The sequence below is a fragment of the Aethalodelphis obliquidens genome, unplaced genomic scaffold (genome assembly GCF_003676395.1).
Source record: "Aethalodelphis obliquidens isolate GAN/ISIS:26980383/991018 unplaced genomic scaffold, ASM367639v1 scaffold42, whole genome shotgun sequence".
Taxonomy (NCBI): Eukaryota; Metazoa; Chordata; class Mammalia; order Artiodactyla; family Delphinidae; genus Aethalodelphis; species Aethalodelphis obliquidens.
Window position 1 is genome coordinate 16,871,026 of NW_020837986.1, and position 21,466 is coordinate 16,892,491.

General features: G+C 51.8%; 2 protein-coding genes and 1 long non-coding RNA gene across 7 annotated transcripts in view; 1 reads left to right on the forward strand and 2 right to left on the reverse strand.

The window, feature by feature from the left end:
* The window catches only part of CENPB (centromere protein B), a 3,762-nt gene extending 3,119 nt beyond the window's left edge, over positions 1-643 (reverse strand). Inside the window, exons 1-2 of the mRNA XM_027078063.1 lie at positions 637-643; positions 5-377 (exon numbers count right to left, since the gene is read on the reverse strand). Of these exons, the coding sequence (XP_026933864.1) occupies positions 5-377; positions 637-643 (380 nt within the window). The remainder of the gene's footprint in view (positions 1-4; positions 378-636) is intronic.
* A 3,480-nt stretch (positions 644-4,123) lies between these two features.
* On the reverse strand, positions 4,124-7,052 carry LOC113605449 (uncharacterized). Of its 3 annotated transcripts, none has more exons than XR_003427222.1 (4): positions 6,986-7,052; positions 5,232-5,316; positions 4,771-4,825; positions 4,124-4,166 (listed from the first exon to the last, which is right to left on the reverse strand). It is a non-coding gene; the product is annotated as an uncharacterized LOC113605449 (long non-coding RNA). The 3 variants fall into 3 exon arrangements; XR_003427220.1 differs by lacking the exon at positions 4,124-4,166 and adding an exon at positions 4,304-4,345; XR_003427221.1 differs by lacking the exons at positions 4,124-4,166; positions 6,986-7,052 and adding an exon at positions 4,304-4,345 and having other exon boundaries at positions 5,232-5,924.
* On the forward strand, positions 5,923-15,285 carry CDC25B (cell division cycle 25B). Of its 3 annotated transcripts, XM_027078824.1 has the most exons (16): positions 5,923-6,219; positions 7,021-7,127; positions 7,747-7,798; positions 9,443-9,484; positions 9,669-9,705; positions 9,987-10,109; positions 10,223-10,345; positions 10,535-10,669; positions 11,137-11,217; positions 11,336-11,515; positions 11,704-11,799; positions 12,314-12,376; positions 12,518-12,616; positions 12,828-12,961; positions 13,689-13,800; positions 13,963-15,285. In XM_027078824.1, exons 1-16 carry the CDS (start codon positions 6,020-6,022, stop codon positions 14,101-14,103), a joined length of 1,725 nt encoding a protein of 574 aa, XP_026934625.1. In that variant the 5' UTR covers positions 5,923-6,019; the 3' UTR covers positions 14,104-15,285. The 3 variants fall into 3 exon arrangements, with proteins under 3 accessions (XP_026934625.1, XP_026934626.1, XP_026934627.1); XM_027078825.1 differs by lacking the exon at positions 7,021-7,127 and having other exon boundaries at positions 5,926-6,219; XM_027078826.1 differs by lacking the exon at positions 5,923-6,219 and having other exon boundaries at positions 7,022-7,039.
* Positions 15,286-21,466: the final 6,181 nt, after the last annotated feature.

Below are 21,466 nucleotides of genomic sequence, written 5' to 3' on the forward strand. Positions count from 1 at the left end.
GGGGCGGCGACCCGGCCGGGCCGGGGGCACCTTCGGGGGCGCCGGCGGGCGCGGCGCCGGGCGGCGGGCGGCAGGCGGCGGGCGCGGGCGAGAGCGGGAGGCGCGGGAGCGGAAGGCAGGAAGTGCCGCGACGCGGGGAGCTGGGAGCGCGGCGATCAGGGCGGAGCGGGTAGAGCGGGATCTCGCGGGAAGCGCGGGGACGCCCGGCACCGCCTCCAGCCCTCCGTGCCCACCCTCCTCCCCGCCCCGGACCGACCGCGCGGGGGCGCTTCGGCCTGCTTGAACGGCCAGCGCTCGGGCGTCTGCTGACCCGCCGGCAACGGTGCGGGCCGGGGCGCTGTGCCCGGCCTCTGCGCCGGGTGGGCAGCCATTTGTTGCTTATAAAGAATAACAACTATGTTTTGTCTTTTTTATTTTATTAAGGTAAAAATAACCCACGTTTTTTGAGGAAACTGAAAAGTAAAGGAAACTAAAAAGCACCTTTCACCCCAACACCTGGAGAGATGCGCAGGTCACATTTTGATACATGTACTTCCAGTCTTTTCTCTAGGCACATGCAGTTTTCTTTAAAAATTTATCGCATAAAACTGGCATCAGACGATATAGACTGTGTATTGGCATCTCCTGCTGTTTTACCTGGCATCAAGTGATGAAAATATTGCCTTACTGATAAAGTACTACCAACAAACTTTTTAATAGTTGCATATTGTTCCAATTATGGTTGAACACTAATCGATGAGGCCTATTGTTACATATTTAGGTTATTTTTATAAGCAACAGTATAGTTTTAAATCTGGTTGATGATGATCCCACAATTCATAGATAAACACTGATAACATCTCGGTGTCTCACTTTCTGTGCTGTTCCATGCATTTAGCCATAAATGTGTTTGCACCTACAGAAATAATGTCATGTATGTACATAAGCATACATACATACAAATCCCTGAAACCTCTTCCTCCACCAAACACATAAACATGACAAATTCTTTAAACAATGAATGAATTGCAGTGTTTTTTTAAAAAAAATCTTAAAGTAGCCTGAGGAGTAGGCAGAGAGGAAGGCTGTGACCCAGAGGGACAGGCTGAGGATCTGGGGCTGGATGAGGCTTCAAGAAAATGGGTGTAGACGAAGAATAAAATAGCACCAAAGACAGTGCCGGGGTTCTCCAAGGTTAAGGGCTCAAGAAAGAACTAACAAGAAATGCAGGAGGAGCAGCTGAAGCAGTAGGAGGAAATTCAAGCTCCTATGCTGTTCTGGAAGCCAAGGGAAGAAAGTATAACTCACTGCTATTTCAGTGTGCATTTCTCTTTTCATATGTTTATTGGCCATTTGAAGCCTGAGAATTTTCTAGTCATATCTTTTGCCCTTGTTTCTCTTTTGTTGACTTTTAGGAACTCTTCATATGCTCTGGACATAAAATCTTTAAATATATTGCAAATATTTTCTCCCAGTCTGCCACTGTCCTTTTACTTAGCCTAGGGAATCTCAGATATGAGAAGTTTTTAATCTTTAAGTAGACAGGTCTGTCAGTTTTTTCCTCTATTGCTTCTGGATTTTGTGTCTTACTTAGAGAGAGCTTCTCCCCCTTCCCCCACCCCAAGACATAAAAAATATCCTTCCAATCACACGGTCCAGAAGAAAACTTGGGAGATTTTTTTCCTTTAGGAGCCAGATCAATGCTTGGCCCATAATGGGTGTGAGGTCCCTGTGCAGAAGTAAATGTAGGACCACCTGGCTGAGGACTCCTTCCCACAAACCCTCAGGAAACCAAGTCTACAGTTTTGGAGGTTTCATCCATGTGCGTGTATGTCCTCCTGCCTCCCCACCCAACCTGACTTATAATCAATGGTGGTTTGGGTGAAATGACTATAGATGAGCTTTTTTTTTTCTACTTTGCTGAATTTTCCAAGTTTTCTTCAATAGCAAGTACTACAGGCTTTTTAAAATGAAAAGGAGAACTTCCCTGGTGGTCCAGTGGTTAAGACTCTGCACTTCCACTTCAAGGGGCGTGGGTTCGATCCCTGGTCAGGTAGCTAAGATCCCACATGCTGTGTGGTGCAGCCAAAAATGTTTTTAAAATAATAATAAAGTGAAAAGGAAAATGGAAAGTTTGCTGAGAGGCACAAAGGATAGTGATGACGTAAGTGGAATGGGTATAGGCCTCATGGGCAGCTTTGGACAGCCTAGGCCAAGAGAAGGGAAGGTGGACTGTGGACTTTCCTAAGGTGGAGAATTGGAAAGATGGCACATTTTCATCACTTTATAAAGAAATCCCATAACCTTTAGCTATCATCTCCCTATCCACTCCCTGCCCCTTCCCTGGCTGGCCCTAAACAGCCACTAATTTACTGTCTGTCTATAGATTTCCCTGTTCTGAACGTTTCATATGAATGGAATAATAGCATATGTGTCTTTTATGACTGGCTTCTTTCACTTAGCTTCATATTTCAAGATTCATCCATGACATAGTATTTATCAGTACTTCTTTCTTTTTTTATGGCTGAATAATATTCTGTTGTACAGATATATGACATTTTCCTTATCCATTTGTCAGTTGGTGGACGTTTGGGTTGTTTCTACCTTTTGGCAATCATAAATAACTGCTATAAATATTTATTTGCAAGGACATATGTTTACATTTCTCTTGGGTATATACCTACGAGTGGAATTGCTGGGTCACATGGTAACTCTATGTTTAAATGTTTGAGGAACTGCCAGATGGAGATCATGTTCTTTTAATTAATCTAAAAATTATAATTATGTTATTATTATAATATTATTCCAAATTATGTTCTTTGGAAGATACTTTCAAATACAGAAAAGTTTTAGGATAAAACCATTTAATCACCATTAATTCCATCACTCAGAGAATACCCTTCTAGGATACTTATCTGTGCATTTTTTTTTATAATAAAAAGAAAATTTATTTATTTATTTATTTGGCTGCGCCGGTCTTAGTTGTGGCACGGGGGTCTTTTAGTTGTGGCATGTGGAATCTTTAGCTGCGGCATGCGAAATCTTTAGCTGCGGCATGCGACCTCTTAGTTATGGCATGTGGGATCTAGTTCCCTGACCAGGGCACAAACCCAGGTCCCCTGCACTGGGAGCATGGACTCTTAGCCACTGGACCACCAGGAAGTCCCCTGTGCATATTATTTTTAATGGGACCACGCTTGGCATAATATTTTTTAGCCCGTATTGTAAAGATCTTCTCATGTCAATAAATATCTACATCAATGACTTTCAAAATTCTTTTACTCTAGGAACCCTTTCTCCAAAAGATCATTTTCCAAGAGCCCAATAGGTAATCATTCAATAATCAGCAATTATTATTGGGCTTGCCAGGTGCCAGGCATCCCGACCCTCCCAATACCTGTTCTCTTTAAATGCTTCAGCTATTGCACAGTATAGAGGAACCACTTTTTTGTCTAGTTCCCTATTGAAGGACACTCAGCTTGCTCTCCATTTTTCATTGTTATTATGAACATACATCTCTGTGTACTTTTATCACCTTCTTAAGAGAAATCTCTAGAAGTAGGATATGGGGGTTAGAGACCAACCTTGGGCTTGGGCCTATTCAAGGTTCTGGGAGACGGGAGGAGAGGTAAATGACTTGGTCCCTGTTCTTCAATAACTCAGATTGAGAAAATGAGATTCAGGAAAGGGAAAAGGAGATTTTGATAAATAAAGTCCATTCCTTCCAGCAGTTTCTCTTTAGGACTTCATTCTATGCATATCTGTTGCATCATTTAAATAAATGTTCAGCATTAGGGAATTGAGTAAAAATATCAAGTAAAAGAAAGCAAGGTATAAAACATTCTGGCAAGTCCAAATTGAGATGTGCTGTGTGTGTAAAATGCACATTGGATTTTGAAGGCTTGGTACCAAAAAAAAGTATGTAAAACATCTCATTAAAAATTTTTATATTGATAACATGTTGAAATTATAACTTTTAAAATAGGTTAAATAAAATATTAAAGTTTCTTTTTCCTTTTTTGTTTTAAACACCCTTCCTTTATTTATTTTGTAATTTATTTATTTTTGGCTGCGTTGGGTCTTCATTGCTGTGCTCAGGCTTTCTCTAGTTGCAGCGAGTGGGGGCTCCTCTTTGTTGCAGTGTGTGGACGTATTGCAGTGGCTTCTCTTGTTGCGGAGCACGGGCTCTAGGCAAGCGAGCATCAGTAGTTGTGACACGCGGGCTCAGTAGTTGTCGCATGCGGGCTTAGTTGCTCCGTGGCATGTGGGATCTTCCTGGACCAGGGCTCAAACCTGTGTCCCCTGCCTTGGCAGGCGGATTCTTAACCACTGCATCACCAGGGAAGTCCTTTTTTAAATGCGGTTACTAGAAAATTTTAAATTACATATGTGGCTCGTATTTGTGCCTCCCATTTTGTTTCTATTAGCTAGGACTGTTTAGACTGACTCCAGAAGAATATGCAACAAATTATAGTAGTGACTGCCTCTGGGGAGGGGCCCTGAAGATTTCGGTGGGGTGGGAGACATACTTTTGTCACGTCCCCACCCTCCTCACCCCTCTCAGATGGGATTGGGGTCTTTCCATTCCCTTCCTCCACATGTCTCCTGGCCCACCCAACCCCCTACCGCCATGCCCTCCCTTCTGCCACCCCCACCCACTGCTCCTTGGCCTGAAGGATTGGGGCTGCAGGGGAAGGGACTCAAGGCTGCGGCTCCAGCATTCCTGAGCTGCGACCTGACAAGCCGGAGGGCACCTCTCCCTGGGGGAGATGGGGTGCAAGAGTAGCTTACCACCCACTCGCTTTTGGGTTCAGCCTTCCCACCACGGTCCAGGAAAGATGGCTCCCTAGGAGGTGATCAGATAATTAGAAGATGTTCAGTTAAAACTAGTGACAAATTCAGCCTCCCTGATTAAAGAAACACCAATTAAACGTTGGCACCACATTAGCCAAACCGTCAGTGGGCATGAGATAATTCCATAACTGGGTTCTGAGGTTGCTGACACCCTCTTTGGCCCTTACGGCCCAAACTCATGGCTAGACCAACCATTAGAGCCTCCTCTGGGACTGCGGGAGAAAACTGGATCCCTTGGCATCACATCTAATCAGAGGCTATGGAAGCACCCATCAGTTACGTGTCAGCCCCCACCGCGGGTCCACCTCCTGCACTGGGGGCTCCCCGTGGGAATTACGCTTTGGGGCCGCTCTGAGCTGCCAGTTGCAGGGTCAGGGAAGCTGTGGGAGTAGAGGCACCTGGGGTGAATCTCAACTCCACCATCTGCACAACCATGTGACCTTGAACGAGTTAATGAACTTCTCTACGCCTCATTGTCCCCGTCTGTAAAGTGGAATGGAGAAAACAGACCGCACAGCACAGCTGTATTCTGCAGACTCCGGGAATGGAGGCTCTCAAGATGCCAACCGGTGCTTGTGAGTGATGTTAAACGGCGGGGGTCCCTCTGAGGCCACCCTGGGGGGTTGTTGCATCCTCTGAGGCCCTCTTCGCTGGAGGCCCTCTACACACCCTCTTCGCTGGGGGCGGGGGGGTGTAGCTCCAAACCACATACTGAGAAGCGGAATTTGGGAAGCCAGGCTCCTCGAACCGTAGCTGGGAGGGAGTGCGAGGGGTGTAAGAGAAACCCTAATTCCTCCACCCCACCCAAAGCCTGGAACTGGGCGAGGCCCGGCTGGTCCAGCCTCCGCGCCTTCCACCACACGGGCTCCGCCCTCGGTCCCGCCTCTCTTCTAACCCGCACCCCCATTGGTGGCGTTCGGCGGCGCGGCCGCTGTTATTTTTCGAATATATAAGGAGGTGGAGGTGGAAGCTTCTGCCAGAGGCTTCCCGGGCTGGTGGCTGGTCCCTGCGTCCCTCCTCCCTTCCCCACCCTCCCCGCTTCCCTCTCCTCCCTCGCTCCGGCCCCGTTGCTCTTCCTTCCTCCCTCCCTCCCCCCTCCACCCCGGGCCGGCTCCCTACCTCGTCCCGGCCAGCTGTGCCCGGCGTCTGTGGGTCGCCCTTCGCCCAGCCCTCCCGCCCCACCGAGATGGAGCTGCCCCAGCCGGAGCCCGCGGCAGCCTCGACTCTCAGTCCGGCCGGCGTGCGCGGTGGCGTCCAGCGTCCCGGCCACCTCCCGGGCCTCCGGCTGGGGGCTCATGGCCTCCTGGGGTCTCCGAAGCGCGCCGCCGCTTCCTCGCCGGTCACCACCCTCACCCAGACCATGCACGACCTCGCCGGGCTCGGCAGGTAGGGCGCCCCAAGGATACTGGATGTGGGGTGAGAGGCCCGCATTAGGGTTTAGTCCCAGGCCTCTTGGGAGCCCTGCCTGGGTGCCAAATGGGGAGGCATCCGGGACAGAGACTGCTTCAGGGGCCCAGGACTAGGGCTGTGCTGTTCACACCCTCCAGGTGACTTGTTCTTGGCCCGCACAAGCCTCTGGAGACCCTCTTCCCCACCTCCACCATGCTGCCTTCCTAATCTGAGCCCAAATCTCCACCATTTTGCCCCAGGCAGGGGATTCTGAGTCTGGAGGGGGAACTTGAGGGTGGCCCTGTTCCCTCCACCCCCAGTTCTTTCCTGGGGTTAAGGGGTTAAACTCTGGTCCTGCTCCCTGAGCAAGCCTGCAGCTCCAGCCTGGGTTGTCCTTGGAGCAATAAAGACCAAAGTCTTGGCCATTCCTCCAGAAAGGCTTGTGGATGGGTAGGGGCCTGAAGAGTTTAGGGGAAAGCCCTCCAGGGCTGTCTACTGCCCCACAATCCCCCAGGATGATCCCAGCCCACCTCCTCCAGCCTACCTCCTTGCTCTTGCTCCGGGTTCACCTTCCCCTGCACCCAGGAGAACGTTAAATCAATCAACAAAGAGAAGACACTTAGAGTCTCTGTAGAAGGCCTGAGAAAAGGGTAGGCCCTTGATGCCATCACCTCCCTGGGACAGTGCAGAGGCTGGATGGGCCCTTCAGAGGTGGGTGGCTGGTGGGAACATGGGCCGGCCAGCCCTTGAGCCCCATATTTACCTTTCTCCTTCCCTGGGTCCCTGCTCCCTTCCCAGCGAGACCCCAAAGAGTCAGGTAGGCAGCCTGCTCACATGCCTATCCCTGTCCCGTCGGGCGTCTGAATCCTCCCTGTCGTCTGAGTCCTCTGAATCTTCTGATGCAGGTGAGGCCCAGGGGTGCCAGGGGAGTTTGGGGGGCTGCCTTAGCCTCCCCACTTCACTACTGATCAGACTAACATCCTTACCACAACCTGGTGGGCCCAGCAGCCTCCCTCTGCCCACTTCTGGTGGGGCTTACCACGCCCAGCACAGACTGGCTGGGCAAGGTGGGTGTTGGGTGGGGTCCTCTGCGGGAGATGAGATCTTACCTATTTAAAACCAGGCGCCAAAATCCTGAACCACAGCCCCACCTGGGAGGCATCAGGGCTGAAAGTCTGTCATTTTATAACATTCACTTGCCTTCAGCTTTAACTTTTTCCTTTAAAAAGCCATTATCTCTTCTAGAACAGATTATTTTAAACCAGTTCTAGAAAAATGCTTAGCAGAGTTCTGGTTTAAAGCCTACAGGGAGGAGTTTCCATAGTAAACAGGGAGTGGAGCCCTGTGTGATTTGGCAGTGTGTCAGCCCTTGGGGTCCATGGGTGGGTTTTGTTTCATTTTTCAATATGTCAAGACCTAAAATAACAATAGGCTTTTTTCCCTTTTCTGAATAGGGTTGGGACATGGTGGGGGAAAGTGTGCAGGAAATGCCACTACTTTCAAACCAATGCACTCTGTCCTCAGGTCTGTGCATGGACTCTCCCAGCCCTATGGACCCCCAGGTGGTGGAGCAGACGTGAGTAGAGAAGAGGGACCACACTACCAAGGACGGGGAACCTGCCTTGGGGAATCTCAGTTCTACCGTAAACTCACTGGGAATCCTGGGAGAGCAAACAGACCTCTCTGGATCCCCAATGGGGGCACTAATTGACCTTCCCATGTCCTAGAATTCTGCTCCTTGTCTCATGGAAGGGTCTGCTCTCATGGGAGCAGCTTAGAGTGGGTTCAGGGCTGGGGTGGTAGGAAAATATAGTCCAACTAATTCAAAGTTTTTAATTTACTTTAGGCCAAACAAAACAGTTGCTGCAAGCTGGTTTGGCCCTTGGTCATCCTATCAGTAACTTCTGGTTTCAGTGACATTTGACCCTCTGGCCAACCCCTGGACCAGGCCTTTTGTGAGGGGGGAGTAGAGAAGTTGGTGGGCTCTGCTCAGCATAGTTCCCTGCTTCTTGGTTGTGGGGCATGAGTAGTACCTTCCAGAGCACAGCTGTTCCCATCCAGCTGATCATGCCCCAGCAGGGAGAGCAGCTGTCAGGCATTACTGGGAACAGCTGGGCATCTGTGGCCTGGGCTAAGGGACTGTGGCTTTGGGTTTAGGGCAGTGGCTGTCTTTCCTCCCATTGCCTTTGATCAGACTGGGCTGGGCTGCAGGTTTGTTCATAAACAGGAAATGGGGAGAGCATTGGGTGGTGGTGTGGGGACTGCACGTTGGGTTTTGATGGTAACACAGAACTGTCCCTGCTTTACCCCCAGGGCCCAGGTGCAGACTGAAAACCAAGCCAATTAAATTGGTCATCCTGATGCCAGGTTGGCTGGGCACAGCCACCCCCCTACTCGGGGCAGGGGCATCCCCCTGACACTTTAGCCCTCAGTTCCCCCCACCACCACTGCACCTGCTTTGATGGTTACACAGAAAGAAGTGTGTGTGTGTGTGTGTGTGTGTGTGTGTGTGTGCACATAGACACACAAAAGCCCCGCCTGGCAGGTGGTCTCTGGTAACATAGCTAGCCTCAGAAGGAACATCTGTTGGAATTCTTTGCCTGCTGGCCTCTTCTAAGGCAGGAGGAGGGGGTAGGACAGAGTCTGGGTCCTGGAAAATTCCACAGGAGGGAGGAGAGGTTGTGACCCTGCACATTTGTCGCTAGGGGGTCTGGTACAGCAGACTGAACCAGGCCCCTGTCCTGGAGGATCCAGGACAGTCCCACACAAGGGAGGGAAGCCCAGCCTTTCTGGCATCCAGGCCCTGGAGATATCCACATTGTCAGGACAAGGCCTGTCATCATAGGATGGATGGATGCCTTTCCTGGCAGCCATATGGCCCTGCTGAGGTGATTTGCATACAGGTGGAAGGCCTGTGGGCAGGCTGGTGAGACTGTTGTTGCCTTGGTAACTCCTCAGCCACCCTGCAACCTACCCCAGCTGTCTCTGTCACTGCCATTCTCCAGGCCTCCTTCATTCACGGCAGCCTTTAAAATCCCAGGCTGCCTCTCATCTCCCCTTCCCCTATACCTGGGCCCCCTGATAGTCTGCATTCTTCCTCCCTCCTCTTTCCCCTGGCCTGAACCTTGGCCCTGGCCCTTGTGGACTAAAAACGTAATGCTGGGGGTGGGCGATGGGCTGTGAGGGGAGCTGGGATGCATGGGACCCTTCTCTCTCCTAGATTTGAACAGGCCATCCAGACAGCCAGCCGAGTTATTCGAAAGTAAGTGCTTGGGCCTTCCTCACGCAGGCTCCCCTGCCCCGTGTGGGTGGAGTAGGCCCAGGGAGGGTGCTTTCCCAGGTCCTCCCAAAGGGGTGCACAGGGCTCTGTGGTGGAGGGGGACCCTGCATGCTCTCTGTCACGGCCCAACTCTTCAGCCCTGAGGTGTCCCTGTTTCCTTCTGCAGTGAGCAGTTTTCTATCCGACGCTTCCAGTCCTTGCCGGTGAGTGTCCTTGAGGCCCGAGGAGGCTCGGGCTTGCTGGCCAGGATTGTGGAGGGGCAGGAGGGACTGTGGTTGGTTCCCAGAGGGTGGACTTGAGGGTGGTTGGTTCCCAGAGGGTGGACTTGAATCGGTTGGGTGTCCCTGGTCTGGCTCTGGGAGCTGGGGCTTTGGAGGTGGACAGGGGAGCTGGGGGAGTTGGAAGAGGGATGGGAGAAGGTAGGGCCTGGGCTGGCACCAGAGGAATGCAGCCTTCTGTACCTGCTGCCCTCCTGGCTCTCTAGGGGAGGCTTCTGGGCCACAGCCCTGTGCTACGGAACATCACCAACTCCCAAGCACCTGGCACCTGGAGGAAGAGTGAAGCATGTGGCCGAGCTGCCCACAGCTCTAGGGAGGACAAAGAGAATGTGCGCTTCCAGAAGGCCAGAGTGGGAGCACTCCAGGGAGAGAAGGGGGCTTGCTGGGATGGTTCTCTGGCATTTGATCACGCACCCCCCTCCGCTCCCTGTATTGCCCGCAGGATGGATTTGTCTTCAAGATGCCGGGGAAGCCCACACATCCCAGCCACACCCATGCCCTGGCAGAGTGGGCCAGCCGCAGAGAAGCCTTTGCCCAGAGGCCAAGCTCGGCTCCCGACCTGATGGTACATCAGGAGAGCTGACCCATGCAGGGCAGGCATGCACGCGGGGCAGGTGCCTGTGAAGGCAGCCTGGGGGACTTGAGGGTGATCCTGAGCCCTGAGGCGTTGGGAAACTTTTCTCAGAAGTTTGGGGTGGGGACTGCCTCAGGGCCCCACCCCTGAGTCGTCTGTGTCTATTCGTCACCCACACAGTGTCTCACCCCTGAGCGGAAGATGGAAGTAGAGGAACTGACTCCCCTGGCCCAATGCTGCTTCTCCCTGACCCCAACCAAGGGGGCTGCCGAGGAAGATGATGGATTCGTGGATATCCTGGAGAGTGACTTAAAGGTGAACAGCCTTGCCCTGTCAGGCCCCCTACCTCTCCCTCCTTGGGATCTCAGCAAAGGGGAGAGCTCTGAGCTCCTACAGCAAGACTATGACCTCACTTCAATGTCAGAAGAAGAATTGGAGGTAACTGAGTCACAGCCTGACCTCTGGCCAATCAGAGGAGAGGAGGTGGCTGGTGCTGCAGTGAAGGGTGGATGGGCAGGGCAGAGGGAAGCCTGGTCCTCCTGCATGGCACACTTCTCACAGTTCTATGCAAGCCCCTGCAGCGAGTGGGGCCCTGCAGCTTTCTAGTTCTGGGGGGCTGCCCTGTGCTCGGGCAAAGCGAGGGAGGTGTGAGCAGGGTCAGGGAGGGCTGCTGGCCTGAAGTTTGCTGGGAGAACTGGGAAGCCTATCCTGGAGGACTCGGGGCCTTAGAGGTTGGACCTTTGCCTGCGAATGTAACCATATCCTTGCTGATTTGGCCTCAGGAGGATGATGTAGTCCCCCCAGGCATGGAGAGCCTCATTAGTGCCCCACTGGTCAAGACCTCAGAAAAGGAAGAGGAGCAGGTGAGCCTCTGGAGCGGCCCCTCAGAATATGGAGGGGTGGGGCCCTACCCTTCAGGTGGGATTTGGGGTGGAGAGCAGGGGCTGGAAACTCTGACCCCAGACCTGCCACCTCTGCCAGGACCTCATCATGTACAGCAAGTGCCAGCGGCTCTTCCGCTCTCCGTCCATGCCCTGCAGCGTGATCCGGCCCATCCTCAAGAGGCTGGAGCGGCCCCAGGACAGGGACCTGCCCATACAGAGCAAGCGGAGAAGGAGCGTGACCCCTCCAGAGGAGGAGCAGCGGGAGGCTGAGGAACCCGTGAGTGCCCTCCTTCTAGGGCAGGACTGGGCTTGGCAGGGCTGAGCTGCCACCCTCCAAGTCCACCCTGCAAGTCCTTCTCAGCCGGGTTTGTGGCAGAGGACAGAGTGCAGGGAAGGGGGGTCCTAGCCAGACGGGGCACTGAGGGGCAGCCTCACCCCTGACTCTGGCTGCCACCTGCCTCACAGAAAGCCCGCGTTCTCCGCTCAAAGTCCTTGTGTCATGACGAGATTGAGAACATCCTGGACAGTGACCACCGAGAACTGATCGGGGATTACTCCAAGGTACTAGCAGTGGGATCCCTCAGGAGGCTCGATCCCTTACTGACTGGCCCCTGAGCCCAGCAGCTGCTTCAGCAACTCCCTCTCTCCCCAGAGGCCCCTCGCTTTGTCCTTTGCATCTTATCCTTTATTCTCATCTAGACTCCTCTCTCTCACTCTCCTTGATATCCCGACTGTACCCAAATCTGTACAGGGCATCAGTGGTATCTCAACCTTGGAAAACATTTCCAAACCATAAGATCTTGATTGGAGCTTCTTTGGGCCTCATCCTGGGGCTTGTTTGGCAATACATGGGGGCAGGAGGCATGGGGGTTCATCTCTTCTCCCCATCTTCATTTCCCCTTGGAAGGTTGTTCCCTGGGGATCAGACCCTAGAGGCCCCTCTTGGTTGCTATGGGAACCAGAGCTGAATTTGAAGGTCAAAGCAGGTGTGGCCTTTGGGCTTGGGAAAAAACTCCATCTTTTCCATCTTACCAATCTCACTTTCTCTCTCCCCTCTCTCTCCTCTTCCCTTCAGGCCTTCCTCCTACAGACTGTGGATGGAAAGCACCAAGACCTCAAGTACATCTCACCAGAAACGGTATGCAGGCATGAGCTATTTTCTGGTGCATTTGGGACTTCTGTTTGCCTGTTAACCTCCCCTGGGGTCAGGCTACGCGCATGGGTCAGCCCCTGCCTGCCCGCCTGAACTGCTGGAACCCACCTCCGTGGCCTCCTACAGATGGTGGCCCTGCTGACAGGCAAGTTCAGCAACATCGTGGAGAGGTTTGTGATTGTGGACTGCAGATACCCCTACGAGTATGAAGGCGGGCACATCAAGGTGAGGCAGGGTGACGGGAGAGGCCCTGAAGACTCACCCAGTTCTATCCTTCCTCTGCCCGGAGAATGAATCAGTAGGGGGTGGGTGCACCCTCTCATGGGATTCTGCCCCTCAGGAGGTGGGGTCACTCATCTGAAAGATGGGGACCGCATAGGGCAGGGTCTCCTACCCAGGCCTAGGGCTGTGGCCTGACCTCTGGCTCCTTTGGCAGACTGCTGTGAACCTGCCTCTGGAAAGGGATGCTGAGACCTTCCTGCTACAGAGCCCCATCACACCCTGTAGCCTGGACAAGAGAATCATCCTCGTTTTCCACTGTGAATTTTCATCTGAGCGGGGGCCCCGCATGTGAGTCCCAGCTCCGCCCAGCCAGCTAGTGCTGCTCCTGACCTTCCTCGCCCGGGATTGTGGGTGCTGGAGCCATCCAATGGCCAAGACGCCCAAGCCCAGCCATGGCCCCATCTGGGCCTAGACCTCTTGTCTCACCCGATACCTTGGAGCAGACCTCATCCCCGCTTCCCTGTGCATGGCACCCTCCTCCTGTCTCCCTCTCACTGTCCTTCCCAACAGGCCTCCCATCTACCCTCTGTCCCTTGCCGCCCCCCTCCCCAAAACCTAATTCTCCATCAGTCTCCATCAGTGTCCTTAAAGTCCAAGGGCCCTGTCCCAGTCCTCAGTGACACTGACCCTTCCAGAGTTCAATTGTCCTTTCCTCTCTCCACCTCCTCCTCACCAAGCCTTGTCTAGACCTTCTGAATCTACCTCTTGAACTTTGTCCACTTCTCTCCTTTCTGCCTCCCCTTTCTCAGCCCAGGAGAAATGTCTCTGACAGAGATTGAGCAACTGTCTTCTGGACACAGAACCCCCTTGATTTGCTTCGTTCCTTCTATCTCCCCAACCTCTTCTGTACCCAGTTAGCCAGACTGATCTCAAAGTGTTCTTGTGGCAGACATTCCTCCACTCAAGCCTTCTGTGGTTCCCCAAGGCCCTCAAAGGAGTGGGCGTGGGGACCAGGTCCCCTGATGTACACCCACTGCACGCCCAGCTCTGAACCCCACATCCCTGCTTGTCCCAGGTGCCGTTTCATCCGGGAACGGGACAGAGCCTCCAATGACTACCCCAGCCTCTACTATCCTGAGATGTATATCCTCAAAGGCGGCTACAAGGAGTTCTTCCCACAGCACCCGGTACCATGGGTGGGGGTGGCCATAGTCTCCGTGGGAGGGCTGGGCTACAGGGAAAGGGCTCGGCCAGGCGGTAGCCCTAGGAGAAGGAGTAGGGAGGACTGGGTCACCCCACTGAAGTTGCCCATTTCCCCGTATTGATCAACCCATCCCATCCTGCCCTAGACCTTTTGTGAGCCTCAAGACTACCGGCCCATGAACCATGAGGCCTTCAAGGATGAGCTGAAGACCTTTCGCCTCAAGACGCGCAGCTGGGCTGGCGAGCGGAGCCGGCGGGAGCTCTGCAGCCGCCTGCAGGACCAGTGAAGTGCTGGCAACTGTCCCACCCGCCTTTCTTGCTTTGTGCGGCCTGGGCGTCAGCTGCCCGGTGGCTTACAGGACTGAGGGTCTGCTGTCTGGGCGAAAGACGGTGAGGGTGTCCTGTCTGTCCACCCCAGTGCTGATCCCCTGTCTCACTCCAGTCATACTCCATATCCTGGTGACACCCACGCCCCCACCCCTGGCACCCCTGGAAGAGCCCAGCCTGCTGACTTAGTGAAATTGGATTAAGTCTAGTTCAAAGGAAGTATTTTGTGTCTAGCAGGAGCCTTTTCGTTTTTTTTTCTTTATTGTTTGGGTTAACCCTTTGTCTTCCTGTATTCAGAAAAGCCCCCTTTTTTCTAGGGGCTTTGTTTGTATGTATGAGGCTGAGAGAAAGCTACAGCCCCCTGGGATGGGCCACAGCTGTACTCTTCGCTGCCCTAGGATTCAGCACTATGCCCCAGGCCCTCGACAGCACTCCTGAGTGTGTGCGCCATGTTCCCCTTTCTCTTTTCCTCTTTCCTGTCCCTCCATATGAACACCTCCAGCACGGACATGAGCTCTTACTCTTTCCTGTTTCAGTGTTATCTGTAGGCTTGATTTGTCTTTTTTTTTTTTTTTTTTTTTTGCCCATCTCAGGATAGTCACAGGCTAAGGTTTAGGTTCCCCCGTCCAGTTGGGGTTAAAGACTCAAATTTCATAACCCACTTGGCCCTGGCTTCTGTTGCCTCAGAAAGGGATGTTATTATCTGCGGAGGCCCTTGGGTGAGGGCTAAGGCCTGCATCCTGAGCCCACTGGAAGCCCAGCCCTCACTGCTGTGAACCCTGGGGCCTGAACCATGTCAGAACTTGCTGCTGTCTTGTCATGGATGGACAGATGGACGAATGGAAGAGTGGATGGATGGATGGCCATGGATGCACAATGCCTTGTCTACAAACCGCTGAGTTGAAAGTGTCTCAGTGAGGATGACAGCCTGCAGCAGGAGTATACATGTATCTGTGTGGACAAAATCTTTACACTTTAAAGTTTGGAGATATTCAAAAGGAAATGTCATGGAAGCAGCTAAACCAAGGCCAGCCACCTCTGGATTCTGAATCTCAGGAAATGGGCAGGGCTTCTTGAAGGCCCTGATGAGTCATCTGGTAGGGTCTTGGTTCAATAAAGCACTGAGCAAGTTGAGTAAGGCAGCATGTGTCCTGTGGAGCCCTTGACAAGACTGCGGCAGACACTGATGGTGGAATATGGCAGGGGCAAGTCAGCAGGTTGAGGCTGGAAGACCCCTGGGAAGGTGGCCTCTTACCCTCTTCCCAAGTCTTGCCAAGATTTTGGATTCAGCCTCCCCATTTCCCTCATCTGGCTGCTCAAGCACTTCTGGGCTCACCCTTCCTAAATTCTGCACCAAAAAGGCAAGAGTGATGCCATCAGTTCTCTCCTCTAGAATTGTCAGTGGCTCACCATTGCCCTCAGATAAACTTAAAAGTCTCATAGCCCTTTAGGACCTAGGCCCTCCCCAGCCTCATTCCTCATCTCTTGCTGAATCAAATCCCAGCAACAGAGTTGCTGTTACATTTCCTTGTCTTTGCATCTGCTGTATTATCCTCAGAAATGCTCTCCCCAATCTGCTTTTCCTCTTTTAAGATTTGGTTTCAAATGTTAATTCCTCCCAGAAGGCTCCCTGCCCTATCAAGGACATGACTTCCCTTTCAGTATCCCCAGCACCCAGCAGAGGTTCCACCACCTAGGAGGTGCCAAGTTCAAGATCAAGAGAGTGGGAAAGGGCCAATCTGGGAGAACCAGTCCCAGACCAAACCTGGGTGTGTCAGGAAATCCTCTTGGAATACCACAGCAAATAACTCTCCCCCTCAAATATGAGCTGTGATTGTAGGGAATCCTTTGCAAATGTACAACTAAGACGCTGCCTGATACAGAGTGCACACAGAACATGTCAGGTGTCATTACTGCTTTCTGTCAAAGTTCATCTACCTTGCCATGATTATTTGCTCCATTTTGCAGATGGGAAAACAGGCTATTTCTTGCCATAGCAATAAGAAGGGACTTGAGATTCCCAGGCTGGGTCTAAAGGACACTTACCTGGTCTCTAGCTTGTCCCCCTGCCCACCCCAAGTTTCTTATGCTCCAAGGCTTGGTCTTCACTCTTGGTCTAGAGCCCCCTGCAAGGGCACAACCTGTGGGAGGGCCGGTATCTTGAGGGCTGGACTTCTACTCAGGAAGAGGAACTCTGGAAGTCTCCAGAAGCCCCCTCCACTGAGCAGGCAGCTGACACCAAGTCCAGCTTTATTTGGGTGAGGATTTGCCCCAGATAAAGGAAAATATCTGTGCAGACGCCTGAGAAAGAGGGAGAAGTAGAGGGAGGGGAGAGAGTGAGTCCTGGGCACGGTTATGCTGAGACTTGCCTGTACCACCCTGAGGGCTCAAGTGGTCTGGTTTTATGAGGAGGAAGGCAGCTGGATGCTCAGAGGGCACTCACTTACCCCAGGTTACACAACAGATACAAGCAGAGCAGGTATTACAGCTGCCCAGGACTCTCCCACTCACCTCCTACCTCTGGCCCAGAGGGCCAAGGTGGTGGGGCTAGGCTGCCTGGCTTCTGCTCTGAGAGTCCTCTTACCACTCTGTCCATCTGGATCAGGCCACATGGGGAGGAGAAAGTAATGGGTGCTGAGCGTCTAACACTGCCCAGACTGTGCCAGGTGCTGACAGCTGCAGCCACATCTGCCCCGCTCATAACCCATCAGAGTCATAGCTGCTGTCTGTCTGCTCCAGACACTTTTACCTAGTGTCTTCTATGCACACCAGGTCAGTATTCAGCTCATTTTGCAGGGGAAACAGAAGAAAGAGGAAGGCAAGGAAGGGACCCTGGTCAAGCGAGGATGAAACTCTTCCCTGAGAGAAGGCCCTGGTGCTGACATCTACCTTGAGGGAGGTCCAGGCCTGGGTCCGGTAGAGGGGGCGCCAGGGTTCGCCTCTCCAATTCTGGTCTGGCCAAGACCTCCCTGCCCCTGGGAATTTCGGGGATGGGGCAGAGGTGCTGCAACCCCCTGTTACACCAGGAAAAGAAGCTATAACTTTATTCCTGGATGCTCATAAAGAGGAGTGGATCAGTCAAGGAAGTGGTTTAAAATACTGGGCTGCCAGCCAGTTTTAAAGGTTGTTTTACTTGGGCCAAGGTGGGGCAGTAATTCCCACCTCTGGCTAGGAGCCTGGGAGCAGCCACGTGCAGCCGACTCACAAAGAGCTGTGCAGGGCAGGGCCCAAGTAAGGAGCCTGTGCCAGGCCTGGCAGAGTCAGGAGGCATCACTGGGCACTGGGCATTATCGGATTTGCTCATAACTTTGCAAGATAACTTGCAATGACAATTTAAAAGTTTTCTTTTTAAATTGGGGAAAGATTGACATTTCCTCAAAGGTACACATCTTAAGCATAAAGCACAGATGTCAGGAGGTACCATACGGCTCAAGATGTCGACATTTCTAGCATCCCAGGAGGCTCCCTCCTGCTCCCTCCTAGTTACCCACACTCTGTGGTCACCACTAGTTTGACCTCTATCATGGTAGATTAGTTTTGCCTGTTCTTGAGCTTCATAGATATGAAATCATACTCTTTTGTGTCTGGCTTTTTTCACCCAGCATAATGATTTTGAGATTCATCATGTTTCTTTTAGCAAGAGTTATTCTTGTTCATTGCTTTGTAGTATTCCATTATATGGATATATTCTTTTTTTTTTTAATTGTGGGATATTCCTTTTTGCTTAGAAGATTTGCAAATAATTTTTAAAAGGCAATAGTCAATGCTGAGAAATTTTTTTTGGACTTTTTTTAACATCTTTATTGGAGTATAACTGCTTTACAATGGTGTGTTAGTTTCTGCTTTATAACAAAGTAAATCAGCTATATGGATATATTCTTAAATTGAATTATTCATTCTACTTCTTTCTTCTGGCCTTTATTTATTTATTTTTGCCATGCCATATGTCTTCCAGGATCTTAGTTCCCTGATCAGGGATTGAACCCACTTTCCCGGCAGTGAAAGTGCCAAGTCCTAACCATTGGACCACCAGGGAATTCCCTGGCCTTTAAATCTTGTAAAAATTAAGGTAAAATTTACCCTCTTGTGTATACAGTTCAGTGAGTTTTGACGAATGCACAGTTTGGTAACTGCCACCACGATTAAGATATAGAACATTTTCATTTTGCCCTCAATTAATAATTTGGGACTATTTCAAATTGTGGTGGAACTATACCAGGAGTGGAATTGCTGGCTTGTAGCATGTGTGTTTTCCACATAGTTCTCCAAGGTTGCTATACCAACTTACCTTCCTACCAGCAGTGTCTGCGAGTTCTGTTCCTCCATATTTTCATTAAGATGGGTAAATTTTAATTTCTCTCTCAACCAGAAAATGTGGTTATTTATAGCAAAAAGCTCTGTTAACTGTCAAGTGCTGAACCTACATGCTGTGATGTGGCAGTAGCAGGAGTTCCAGCCTGTTTTCTGATTCTCCTACGTTGAAATTCTGATCTTAGTCTTAATTGTCTCTCAAGTCAGATTCTGAAAAAAGTTAAAGTGACTCTTTGGAGTTAACTGACTGTAGATCACTGGCTTGAGTCTTCCAGTGACAATAGCTCACAACCACCTAGAAAACATGATTTTTAAAAAGTCTTTATCCCTGGAATTGAACACACAGGCACCCTACTTTCCAGAAGCAATAAAACTGCTGGTGGTACAGAAAGGAAGGATGTTTAGACAAGGAGGTCTATAGCCATGTGGAATCTGGAAACAATCAGGAGAGGGAAGTTGAGCAATGATGGAGAAGTTGCTGTTCTACAGCCTTAAAATTCATGCCTTGAGAGAATGTTGGATGACATGAAGTTATTCAGCCTATTGTTCAAAGTAGACAGTTGGTTATGGGACAGAAGCTAAGAAGCATTCCCACCCAACCCACATGAGAACGTGGGTGCCGAGCAGTGCTGCTAGGATTGCTTCCTCCCCACCCAGTCCATACCAGCACACATACCCCGTGGGAGGGGTGGTGACTGAAGCTGCCAGGCTCTGAGTCAGCTGGGCCTGGGGCAGCCGGAGGGGAAAGGGTCTCACGTGGCTGGGCCAGAGCTGCCTCGTGGGGCCTCCTGGCTCTCAGCCCTGCAGGAAGAGCAGCCATTTGAAAGGACGAATCACACACTGCCTAGTCCTTCTGGAGCCCAGCCAAGACATGGGGCCTGGGGCTCCCTGAGGGGAGGGCTCAGGGCAGGGGCCTCCTGAGCTGGGATTGGGAATACCAGGGAAGGAGATCATCCAACCAGGGTGGGAAGGGAGCTCCCAAGGTTGGATTATAGCGGGTAAGCAGGGCTGGGATTTGGCCTCTGGGAGCTGAGGGTGTGGGCCAATAGTCTCTGTGGTGACCCTGAAGGGATGGGGGAGAAGGGGACACACAAGGAAGGGGATGAAACAGGCTGAAATTTATGGACATGCACACCTCACTCAGTACATGTGTAATATCAGGAAAGTTACTTGATCTCACTGCCTCGTCTGCAAAATGCGGATAGTAAAGCCCCTCCTTCAAAGGCTTGTGGATTGGATCAAATGAACTGGTGTATGTAAAGCACTAAGAACAGGGCCTGCCTACATCAAGTGCCACACGAGAGTCTGCCATGGCTCTTATTACTTAAGAGCCAATGTGGGGATTACAAGACCAGACAGGTAAAAAGGATAAGCCTAAAAACACTTAATTAAAAGAAAGGGGCCGGGCTTCCCTGGGGGCGCAGTGATTGAGAGTCCGCCTGCCGATGCAGGGGACCCGGGTTCGTGCCCCGGTCTGGGAAGATCCCACATTCCGCGGAGCAGCTGGGCCCGTGAGCCATGGCCGCTGAGCCTGCGCGTCCAGAGCCTGTGCTCCGCAACGGGAGACGCCACAACAGTGAGAGGCCCGCGCACCAAAAAAAAAAAAAAAAAGAAAGGGGCTAACCTGAGGGTTTGGCCCCTTTCTGCCCATAGACATGCCCCTGGGTGATGGGTTACAAGGGAAAAGCCCAGCTGTTCTGTGTAGGAGACTGGTGTCCTACTGCACCAAAGTAGCAGTTAGGAGACTGTGGATGGGGGTTGGTGCAGGCAGAGGAGGAGGAGGCCGTCTGGTGACCCACATAGGGCAAGCCATCTCTGAGATGGCCCAGGGAGGTATAAGGCTTGCCCTACTTTGGTCTCCTTAATTCTAGGGCATACCATAGCCACTCGAGCTCAGCCCACCTGGACTCTCAGTAAAGCAGATCCCCTCTTCCTCTTAGTTTCCTTCTCTACAATTTGAGAAATGGCTAAACATTCTTATCAGACATTCAAAAAATCCATTGCCTGGGGCTGGCAGAATCCATCTAATTGCCCTCCCCTTATCCAGAAGTAGGTGGTGGCCCAGCTGGTCTGGCCTGAGGTCTCGGGGGTCTGTAAACATCATCAATAAGCGTTTCCAGCTGTCAAAAACCAGTGGGGGGGGGGGAACTTCCCTGGTGGCACAGTGGTTAAGAATCCACCTGCCAAAGCAGGGTACACGTTTTCGAGCCCTAGCCCAGGAAGATCCCACATGCCGTGGAGCAACTAAGCCCGTGCACCACAACTACTGAGCCCATGTGCCACAACTACTGAAGCCTGTGCACTGCAACAAGAGAAGCCACCGCAATGAGAAGCCTGCGCGCTGCAACAAAGAGTAGCCCCCGCTCACCTCAACTAGAAAAAGCCCGCACGCAGCAATGAAGACCTAACGCAGCCAAATAAATAAATTACAAAACAAAACAAAACAAAAAACAATGGGGGGACTTCCCTGGTGTTGCAGTGGTTAAGAACCTGCTGGCCAAGGCAGGGGACACGGTTCGATCCCTGGTCTGGGAAGATCCCACATGCAGAGGTGCAACTAAGCCCATGCGCCGCAGCTACTGAGCCTGCATTCTAGAGGCTACGAGCCACAACTACTGAAGCCCGCGGGTCTAGAGCCCATGCTCCGCAACAAGAGAAGCCACTGCAATGAGAAGTCCCAGGTTTCCACAACTAGAGAAAGCCTGCATGCAGCAACAAAGACCCAATGCAGCCAAAAAAAGAAAAAAAACAATGGGGCTATCTTGGGGGAGTGAGCTCCCTGTCCCTGGAGGTGTGTTAAGCAGGACCTGAGGGTTGGTCCTGTTGTCTGGGAGAAGCAGCAGAGCTTCCCAAGCCAGGCTGCCCATCAGTGATTCAGGACCCTGCATGGCTTGGGTGAGTAGGAAATGGAAACTGTAGTCCAAATTGAGTCAGTATCAGACACCACATGCATCCTGATGGTGGGCATCAACAGGGATCGGAAGGGGCAAACACCAGGCTGCCTGCCACTGT

Excerpts from the sequence above, each read along its gene's own strand:
- CDC25B (XM_027078824.1), top strand. The coding sequence starts at position 6,020 with ATGGAGCTGCCCCAGCCGGAGCCCGCGGCAGCCTCGACTCTCAGTCCG. Across the intron at positions 6,220-7,020 it reads GACCTCGCCGGGCTCGGCAG|CGAGACCCCAAAGAGTCAGG; the intron begins GTAGGGCGCCCC and ends CTCCCTTCCCAG. Across the intron at positions 12,617-12,827 it reads ATGAAGGCGGGCACATCAAG|ACTGCTGTGAACCTGCCTCT; the intron begins GTGAGGCAGGGT and ends CTCCTTTGGCAG.